The sequence below is a fragment of the Buceros rhinoceros genome, unplaced genomic scaffold, assembly GCF_000710305.1.
Source record: "Buceros rhinoceros silvestris isolate BGI_N320 unplaced genomic scaffold, ASM71030v1 scaffold39012, whole genome shotgun sequence".
NCBI classification, from domain to species: Eukaryota; Metazoa; Chordata; class Aves; order Bucerotiformes; family Bucerotidae; genus Buceros; species Buceros rhinoceros.
The window spans coordinates 4,675-15,570 of NW_010399007.1; the positions used below are offsets into that span (position 1 = coordinate 4,675).

At 40.0% G+C, this 10,896-nt stretch overlaps 1 protein-coding gene across 1 annotated transcript in view; it reads left to right on the forward strand.

Annotated features, from left to right (window-relative positions):
- Positions 1-10,693, forward strand: part of LOC104489187 (transmembrane channel-like protein 1) — a gene marked incomplete at both ends in the record, with an annotated part of 14,458 nt that extends 3,765 nt beyond the window's left edge. The window contains 5 exons of the mRNA XM_010131318.1: positions 1,335-1,477; positions 2,738-2,882; positions 4,894-5,088; positions 10,150-10,329; positions 10,541-10,693. Coding sequence (XP_010129620.1) covers positions 1,335-1,477; positions 2,738-2,882; positions 4,894-5,088; positions 10,150-10,329; positions 10,541-10,693 — 816 coding nt within the window. The remainder of the gene's footprint in view (positions 1-1,334; positions 1,478-2,737; positions 2,883-4,893; positions 5,089-10,149; positions 10,330-10,540) is intronic.
- Positions 10,694-10,896: the final 203 nt, after the last annotated feature.

Below are 10,896 nucleotides of genomic sequence, written 5' to 3' on the forward strand. Positions count from 1 at the left end.
AAAGAGACCTTCTGTGCATGCATACTTCTACACAGCTAAAGGTGTTTCAGGTCTTGTGGTGAAATGCAGTACACAAAGCCTAGGAAACAACACACTGGATGTAATGCAGTGGAGGAATTATCTCTGACTTTGCAGAACACAGTGATTTAAAAGTCTTTTTAATAACCTGAATAATCCAAAATCTTCTCCAGAACTGCGTTAGGCTGTATTGAAACCTGGGCTAAGATGGGGTTATAGGATGCATTAATGAGCAAAAGGATGCAAAAGACATACTATTGAATTTGAATGTGTCCTGACTGGTGTAGGTGTTTCACTAGTAACTAGTAATAAATGTGTTCTATAACAATATTTCCCTTATCAGAGAAGAACACACTATTATCTGTCTTGTGTGGGCATGTCTCTCAAAGCTAGCCTCAGTATTTGCATCAAAACACACCTGGTTTATCCATCAGTTACATAAGCAAACACTCCGCGTTTGACTTGAATTCACTGCATCCAGGGGGAGCTTTGCTGCTGCGGTGCACGTGCTGCGCCTTCCTCCTAAAGGCTCTGGACACAGGCTTCCAGGAGGTGGATTCTTGCTGTAACCTGAGCGTTATCAGGAAGCTGTAGCTATTTGGCTCACTTTAGATGTAAGCAATTGCTTACAGTCAATAATGTGCTAGTAAAGTATTTTGAAAAATCAGCGCATAGAAGAGAAGGTAATTCTCATATAGATTTTTAGCAAAGGAGGTACACTTGAATTACTGAGAAAAAAGGTACGATTAATTGCATGTTTTACTTCTTTGGAATCTAAATTTAACACCCCCACACACACCCCCACACACACACCCCCACACACACCCCCACATACTGAATAATCATCCATAAGATGCAACTTACTATTGGTTAACCTGTATTGAACGATCACCCAATGAACAACCTTGCTAGACAGGGAAGGCGTGTGAGAATTTTGTATCAAATAAGCTATGCAGGTAAATTTTAGAAAAGTGGAAATTAAGCTAAAAATCTGGCATTTTATCTATAATTAATTTGTAAAGCTAAATGTTTTTGTCATTATGACATAAAGTATGGGGTAAAAGAGTTTTAACTCATTAAATTGTAGAAGGAGTGCCTGCGAAGAGTTTAAAGATAAAAGATTTGAAATTCGGCATAAAATATTCTAAGTCTTTCTAAACGAAAGGAGACGTTTTCCATCCTGTGAGATTTATTATAGTGGTGCTTACAACTGTTTTGAATGCATTGAAATGAATGTTTCAGGACATGGCTATTGGTACAATCTCTGATTACATGCATATTTTACGGATGTAACACGTTTTTTGCTGACTTTTCAGGGCTTTGCACAGTATTCTGTACTCTTTTATGGTTATTACAATAACCAGAGGACAATTGGATGGCTCAAGTTCAGGATGCCTCTTTCGTATTTCCTTGTTGGAGTTGGGACTATCGGATACAGCTTTATGATTGTCATTCGGACGTAAGTTCTCCTTGGCTCTGGAATAAAGTATGTTCAATAAGGCAGATAATTCCACCGTTGACAACTGAGACTATCTCTTTTAAAATATTGTAACTGTAAAGGCAGGACAACGCAAGGTCAAAGTCATGTAAGATTCATTTAGTCTGTATTTGTCTACTCTTCTGTACGAGCAGTGTTGTGGAAGTGGGAAAAATAAATCTTTACTGAAATAACATGACATTTCCCTTCTGTAAATTCAGAACGAAAAGTGAACACATAAAATAAGGAACAGAGTTGTCAGCGCATCTTTTTGTAATACTCTGCATCTAGCAGAATGTCAGTTAACATCCAGGAAAGGCAGTTGTTCTACCTTTAATGATGCCTTATGTGAGTTAAATTCTTTTATGAAGGAAGAAGGCAAGAAAGAAAGAAACGTATGGTAACTCAGAGTCAGCTGTAAAGGATTCTCAGCAAGACTACGGTGGTTGGGTCACATTTGTACAGTGGCATAGAGGAAGAAATGCTACTGGCCACAGTAAAGTTTAAATGCTCTGTGGAATACAGAATAACCAGCAGTGTGAAAACTGTGCTTGATATGGTGTTAAGAACACAGTGCTAGAACAGTAGGAAGCACAGGGGTAAGTGAAACAGGGCCTAGGAAGTACAACTGGTGACGTATTAGCCCTTGGCTTTCAAAGTCTGGACTTGAATTTTGTCTTAGGATCAGAATTTAAATTAAATAAAATTATTATTTTATAGCCAAAGCCACTATTGGAATAAACTGAAAATTCTGATGGTTTCTAAGTAGAGAGGCTACCACCGAAAACAATCCTTAATACTCTTGATTCAAGCAAGGGGTCCACTGACCACAGTAGTACAGCTTGCTGTAGCGGTGGCTTCAAAAGATGCCTATGGTGAAAGAAATCAGAGCATTCCAGGTCAAGGTTCAAGGATACGTGTGAATATAGCGAAAACTGCAGTTGATTTATTTCCACTGTTTTGTGCTTACTATTTCTTATCTGTCTGAGGTTTGACGATGTTTCTCTGAGATGTTAATTCTCATCAAAATACGTGTTGTGAGCTCAGAAAATGAAGTGACAAAATTAAAATCTTAATCCTTCTCTCTTGTTTCAAACTGAACTTTCCAGGTTTAGTACAGTATGACTGATTGCAATATTTGTTTTCAGAATAATGTTAGAGTTTACAAACAAATTGAAAAACATGCTCGCATAGCAGAACCACTTCCAACAAGGTCTTCCTGTGTCTATTTGGCTTTTGTAGAATGGCAAGGAATGCAAATGAAGATGGAGGTGGGGATGATACGAGTTTTAATTTCAGCTGGAAAATGTTCACAAGCTGGGACTACCTGATTGGAAATCCTGAGACAGCAGATAATAAGTTTGCCTCCATCACAACAAGCTTTAAGGTAAAACAGAGATCACTAAGGAGAGGTCATCTGATTTGTCTTTCACATTGTGTGAAATCAGATGGAACTACGGTCAAGTATTACGAGTGCCTGGGGTCTAGAAGCTTAAACCAGAATTGACAGCTCTGTACCCTTCTGAGTCTGGGTCTTTCTGCCTTGCCATCTTAATTTTTTCCTTTTGATTGTGGAAGAAAAAACATTAATGGCATCTTTTGTGTCCTCTGTGACTGCAGCGTACTAGTTTTAGAAAAACGATTCTGCTGTAAAAATTATCTTTTCCCTTTCCTCATCTCTGGGGGTTTACAGTTTCTATGGTGCTTGCCTGAAAAACTTTTTTGTAAAAAATGCTGGTGAAGTTTTTCCAACCTCACATTATCATCTTCACTTGCTACACTGAAGAGATACCATAAGATAAAGCAATAGGAGCATATATAAAAGGCTATTCATCATGTCAGAAGAGTTTGCCCCTGATGCACTTGCTTTTCAGTAAAGAAAAAAGGTTACTTTCTTTGCATAATATGAAGATTTTATTTTCAAATTAATTATGAAATATAGCCCAGGTTGCAAGGCAATAAAAGGCGTTCTTAGGCCTCTTTTCTACCTCCTACAGGTTATGTTGATTTCAAGAGTCATCATGTAGGAATCTGGGGCAGGCTGAAAGATGCACCACTGTGAAAAGAGTGAAGGGATATATTATATCTGTTGAACGTTAAGGAATGTGTTTCTACACTGGGGTCGCTGGGACACACTGTGCATCATATAAAGGAAAATCTAGTTTTCAGTGTAATTACGTAAGGGAATACATTGGCATGGTGTTGCCAGGCAATGTACAAGATGCTAAGCTTGCGGTCACGCTGACAACGCACAGCAGGGGAGCTGGAGGACCAAGCTCACTATCCAACCACACACAACACCCTTCCTTTCTGCAGTGGTGCTATAGCCAACATACCACCTCACCCTGCCCACTCTGCCAGCTGCAGGCATGAAAGATACTGCCCTCAGTCAGTAGAAAGAAAAGGCCCCAGGAAGACAACTCTGGAAGAGATACTGGCTGAAAGCACTGAAACTGTGTGAGCTTTCCCTGCCCGCCTACGAAGACCCGTTGCTGAAGGCTATTGGGAGAAGAACACAAGTCAGTTGACAGAGGCTTGATTTTGAGAAATAAACTCAAAGTTTTACTGCGATCTTTGAAAATCAGCAAGGCATCTCAAGAGAGAAAGGGTGAAGTCTTGGCTTGGGTGAGATCCTGGGAGTTTTGCTCAAGTGCTGCTGCAATCTCCTTTCGTTTGGATAACAAACGCAAGCCGTAAGAAAAGCACGGCCATGGAGAGTAATTAGTACACTGCAGGAATTCAGCCTCCCCCCTAGGCAGCTGATCTCTACACCAATGTGAGAAGGTGTAACCAACTCTCTCTTCACGGGAACACTTCAGACTAAAAGCTATTTCTGTGGCAAAAGTAGGAACAGGAGATTTAGCTTGACATTTGTCAGGGTAAATGTGGGGCAAACATTTTATTCTGCATCTGGAGTTGTGTACATTTGTCTTTTGGGGGATTCGCATACCTGAACTGTCTTTTCTTGCCTTCTGAATCGCTGACTTCCAGGATAAACATTTTGTTCTTTTCTCAAAAATGCGCATTTTCCAGGTGTGGCAGTTCCTCTGCCAGCAGTTAATCACACATTTATCCTGCTGGGTCACTGAGCCTCATAGCACCTCACAAACTGACAGAACGTGCTGGTTTCTGTTTGGCATGTGAGTGCAGGCCTATTGAGACTCAGCCAGGAGACACTCAACAGAAGCAAAGCAAAGCCCAAAGAGCCAAAACCCCAGGGTCCGCCAGGGCCCAAAACAGATTCGGTGAGACAGTATAAGCCTATTTTATAACACGATGTCCAGATGTGCATTCACGTCTTCAAAATTTATTTAACTGGATTCTAACAACTGGGGAAGCAATGTGGGGGGTTGACCATTAAAGTACTCATAATATTCTGTTCTTTCTAACAAGTGCAGGAAGCGATCGTCGAGGAGCAGGAAAGCCGAAAAGAGGAAAATATTCACTTGACTCGATTCCTGAGGGTTCTTGCTAACTTCTTAGCACTGTGCACACTTGCTGGGAGTGGCTACCTCATCTTTTTTGTTGTCAGAAGATCCCAAAAATTTGCCCTGGAAGGTCTGGAGAACTACGGGTGGTGGGAAAGAAATGAAGTTCGTGCTAGCACGTTTCTAAAATAGATGTGGTTTTGCAACTGTCTTCCTCTACTCTGCATGGTGCCTTTTTTCCCTGAGAATTTAATACTTTGAGTGTGGGTGGTAAATGTCTAACAAAAGAATAGTTCTTGTCTCTCTGCTTCCTGCTTCACTAAAATTATTATTCTTTGGTTACTTCTTTCAAATGCCCCTTTGTATTTAGTTTTCACTTGTGTCCTTTGCTGTTCCTCTTTTGTGCTCTTACGGTTGCTTTACAGCCACTTTATGGACTCACAAGATCTCTTCAAGGAGCCTGCTTTCCTGTTGCTTTCCTCCTGAGGATGGCCCAAGCAAAGGGACTGCTGCGTGGGCATAACCAAAGCTGTTTGGGGTCTCATGAACACAACTCTGCAGTGTAGCAGCACGATGAAACTCACACCTTCCAGTTCCAGCTGGAAATCCAAGAGTCCAATACCAATTTTCTTGTGCTTAATCTGCCTTCTTCTAGAGCAGGTGCAGCCCTGCCTGATAGAGGAGTATAGCGATCGTGTTTGCTACAACAGTGTGCAGTAAACGCCTGTGAGGTCCGTGCTGCTACATGAAAACCTGGTCAGGTTTTACTTTCCTAGCAAAGACACTGCTGTGCATGTTGTCCAACTAGTTGTTGGTTACTTAAAGCTCATCTCCTGAGTTGTAGTGTAAAATAGATGCTAGCCTGACAAAGCTGCTGGGATGGGTGACAATAGAATGAGGAAAGTCAATCCTTGATTTTCAACATCAAAAGCTGACTGAGAAAGTAACACAGAAAACTGTAGCCATCCACCTCTGGACTCCGGAGAAATGGGGCTGTTGAGATTGGATAACTTACTTGGTAGAAGTTATTATATTTTCATCTGATGGGAAAGAAATGTCCCATACAAAACTGCTTGGTCTAAGACAACACGTGCTCCAAATCTGGCAACAGACCAGCAGGTGAGGACAGTTGGGGAGGAACTCAGCTTTCACCCAGCTGAACGGGGCGGTGACAGATTTGTGCTCACAAGAGCTGTGCTGCTGAAAGCTGTCACCCTAGCTTACGCGGCAGTCTGGGGAGGAACTAAACGTAGGCATGTTTACTCTCATTGCTTTGCTTTCGTTTGCTTTGGAAAAAGACCCTGCTAAGGAGGCTGTATCACACTACTAAGATCTGGAGCAGGTATGTTTCTGAAGGAGAGTGGATAAGGCAACGTTGCCTTAAATTGGCTAAAGAATTTTTCCTATTGATGGGTAATGAACATATTTATGAGGTATGAAGTATAACCTTTGATGGGATATTAATATTCAATTACAGAAATATATTTGGCTTCTACGTAACAGCCTTTTAAATATTTTCCTTATTTGCTGGACGAAACTCTCACGTTTGTATCACTAATAATTGAATTTTTCATTGGAAAAAACCAACTATAAACATTACATTACTTAGAGCAAATCAAAGTGCAGCTTTTACATACAATTCAAGCAACAGTATGTAAAAATTCACATTCTTCATAAAAATATTAAGCTCCTTTAGGAAGAAATTTCTTTTCATTGCACTGGGTGTATTAAGTGATAAAAAAAATGTTTATGTGTAATTACGGTGTCCTTGGAGCAATCCAGAGTAAATAAACACCCAAAGTTCACAGCCCAATAAAGTGCCACTGGTGACTTTGTGGACAAGAACTTTTTGTCTCTGATTATCTTCCTCTGTCACAACGTTGTAAATTCTTAAACTTCCACTCATATCAGTAGTACTTAGTTCTGTCAGATCAGAGTTCAGATAAAGTTATTTAGTGTGTCATGGAGAGGAAGAAATTAGTGGAAACAGTCAGACCAGGACTGTTAAGGGATTTCATCAGCCTTTTCATCTCTCTTCATACATGGCTGTGCCCTGGTGGTTGGTCGTGGATGAATGATGATTCTACACCATGACTGTGGAAATTTTGGTAAAATGGAGACTAATGCCACTGATTTCCTCGATAAAGTGTTCTGAAATTGGCTGAAAATTGCTGAACTAAATTGACTTTTCTTGTTTGACAGAAGGTAGTTTGCAGAGCTAGAATGCAATGTGAGCATCTCAAGTACTGAGGTACCCTGTTTTCTCAAATATATTCCTGTACTGTTTAAAAACAAAGCTACTTCAAAGCAGAGAAAACTTATGAGGAGACCAGCTTCTTTCTCTGAATCAAAATCATTAGCATTGGGCAAAGAGGACATAAGTTTTACACATACACTATTTTTCCACTAGCAAAAAATATAACTTTAACTTTTGAGGTCTTGCAAGCTGAAACCACCCCATAGACCTGCCAAAAATATCTTGTTATTTACTTTAGTGTTCCCAGTAGTGGATATGGAGTACATTTATACTGAAGTTATTAAGCCATGTTGTCAATGCTCCATTTAATTCTAGAAATCATCAAGCCTTTTTTTTTTGTTAGCGTGAAATTTAATTTCTGATGCTAATTTATTTTAAAAAATTAAACTGTGTTTCCTACAAAAATAAGTGGTTATTAATGCTTTCTGAAGCAGATGCTAGACAAATCTACAACTATTGCAATCAGTGTTAGTGATTTATTTTAGCTACACTACTTACTCTTAATGAACTTAAAATTTAACCAATAAGCAGTCAATGTCCAGTATTTAATGTTGTGCTGGCACAGTTGAATGTGCCAGGAGACTGGTGTTTAGACGTGATGGCCATCGTAGGATTTTTTATCAGATCCATAGCAGCCGAAGAGCTTGTGTAAGGAGGGGTTTTTCTAGGTTTCAGAGTGTAATGCAGGGACTTGGTGTCTGGAGTAGTTAGTGACACAGAGATAAAAACCTGTTTTTTGAATCAGAGTTTTAATAAGTAGTGGCAGCCTCTTGGGTGTTGTTCCTTTCTTAAGGACAGAGAAGGTGTTTGAGATTCGCTCAGCTGACAGTGAATACAAGACCACACCGGCTGTCAGCCACAACTTTACCGTGTATGCATGCTGGCATTTTGGCCCTCTTCCGGTATACCATTCCTCAATTTTTAAGTCATGCAGAGCAGTGAAACTGTCATTGATAAAAACAATGGAAGAAAACCTGCTCCAGCACCTGAGCTTCAAGTTGACAAGAAGCCCAGAATATAAGTCAGCTCTTTTTCGAAATCAGAATAGGTAAAGTGGCTAAATTTCAATGGACAATTCAACAGATGATTTCTTTGTTCAACAAAATCCATCACAAGACACTAAAAACATAATGATAACATATCTATGATATGATGTGATAGACTGAGACAATGTTTTCTGTTTCTTTTTCTTGTTTTTAGTCCCTTAATGACACACTTTTTGTAATGCAATTTTATTTTAAATTTTAATTGAATAATGGCACTGAAAATTTTTCAACTATTTTCATTTTTGGCTGACACAATGAATCAGAACCAGAAGGTTCCAGTAAATTTGAAATAATTTTCAACAATTGCTTAGGAATGTTGCATTACTAGAATGCTTCACTTGTCTGTGGAATTTATAAGCTATGTTGTATTTCAGAGTTTCTATCAAAGCTAGTTACCCATTTTTCTCAGTTTGCTTTCAGTAAACTTGTTCCATTCCCGTGCTGTTAAAATGATGAATTAATCCTATTTGAGCCTTCCAAGAAAAACGGGCGGAACGAAGCAGGGCTGATGTGAATTTGCATGTGCGGTAAGGACATGAGATCTGGACAGACTGTAGAGAGCTGGGCCTTCACTGACTCTGAAATTTAACAAGAGTGAGTGCTGGTCTCTCCCCCTAGGATGAAGCAGTCCTGGCTGTACGCACCAATTAGGGGAGAGGAGGCTGGAGAGCAGCCTCACAGAAAGAGATCTGGGAGCTTGGGTTGATGGCAAGTTGCGTGTGAGTCAACAGTGTGCCCTGGCAGCCAAAAGGGCCAGCTCTGTCCTGGGGTGCATCAAGCCCAGCATCATGAGCCAGTCGAGGGAGGTGGCTGTAAATATCCACACTGCACTGGCTGGCCCTACCCTGCGCAGTTTTGAGCGCTTCTGTATAAGACGGATGTCAGACTGTGTCCAGAGGAGAGCAGCCAAGATGGTGAAAGGTCTTGAGGGCAAGGCTTAGGAGGAGTGTCTGAGGTCACTTGCCTTGTTCAGCTTGGTGAAGGGAAGGCTGAGGGGTGACGTCATCTCAGTCTACAACTTCTTCAAGAGAGGCAGTGGAGGAGGAAGGGTTGATTTATTCTCTGGTAGCCAGCAGGGGGTTGCAAGGCCTGAAGCTGCATCAGGAGAAGTTCAGACCGGGCATTAAGAAAAGGTTCTTCACCAAGAGGGTTGTCAGTCACTGGAACAGGCTTTCCAGCTAAGTGGTCACAGCACCAAACCCGTCAGAGTTCAAGGAGTGTCTAGATGACACTCTTAGTCATACAGTTTCTGTTAGGTAGCCCTGCGAGGAGCAGAGAGTTTGATGTGAAGATCCCTGTGGTTTCCTTCTACCTTGAGGTATTCTGCCATTCTGTGACATCTAGCATTAACTTTGGGTGATATCTCAGATGAATTTATTTTAGTGCAGTATTTTTGTAGGAATACTTTTTATAGAACACCAATGTATGTATTGGGAATATGTGGTAGAAATGTAGCAAAAAGCAGTACTGGAAATAGGTTTTTCTAAGTTCCCAGTAGGATTTTGGTTAAAATGTAGGTTCTAGTCAGTATAACTAACATTCGATTATTTCAGTGGTCTAAGTGAAATGCAAAATGAAACAAAGATCTCATATGCAGTAGATCACAACTGACTTTTCATTACTTCTTCTGTGAAAACATCTTGTGACTCCCAGAGCGGATTTTGGTTTTTGTTAAATCAAAAAAAAAAAAAAATTAAAAAGTAGTAATTTTGGATTTTGGTTTCTGTTAAATCAAAACCAAAATAAAAAGTAGTAATGGAAAGAACTTGCCGCTAGCATTTCACTCTTTTTTTTTCTTTTCTTTTTTTTTTTTTTTTTTTTTTTCCCCCCTCAGGTGACAAGTAATGGAAAGAACTTGCCGCTAGCATTTCACTCTTTTTTTTTCTTTTCTTTTTTTTTTTTTTTTCTTTTTTCCCCTCTCAGGTGAACATGGTTATGTCACTTTTAGGAATGTTCTGTCCAACTTTATTTGATGTAATCAGTTCTCTGGAAAACTACCACCCTCGAATAGCTCTAAGATGGCAGCTGGGACGAATCTTTGCTCTTTTCCTTGGCAATCTCTACACTTTCATTATCGCCCTGATGGATGAAATCAATCTCAAGGCAAGATATTTACTTCTCTTCACTATTTTTAACACGTAACTGGGCAAGGATGAGGATTTCCAGCCGGTCACAGACATAGTGAAAGACAACATTTTCTTTCTGTACTGCAAGTCCTGTCCGTGTCTGAGCTGGTAATTGGGAGTTCTGGAGTAGAAAAGGCTGAAAGCTGTTAACAACTCACGTTGGGTTTTTTTCCCTATTTATTTCTTAGTTGGAAGAAGAAAAGATAGTCAAGTATAACATGTCCGTATGGGAAGCCAGTCTGTACAATGGTACTATTCCAGAAAATTCAACTGCTCCTCCAATACAGGTGGACCCTGCAGATGTTCCCAGAGGGCCGTGCTGGGAAACCATGGTAGGACAGGTAATATAACTGCTTTGAACTCATATTCGAAAATAGATCACAGTCTATTGCAAGATATGATATCTACATCTTCTTTATATTTTTCCATTAATAAGTGGCATTAAGATCAGAAATTGTGAGGAAAAATGGATGTGGGACTATTTACTGAGCTAAGAATTTTGGAAAAATATGATTTGCATTTCTTTGGATGCTGTGTAGTAGGA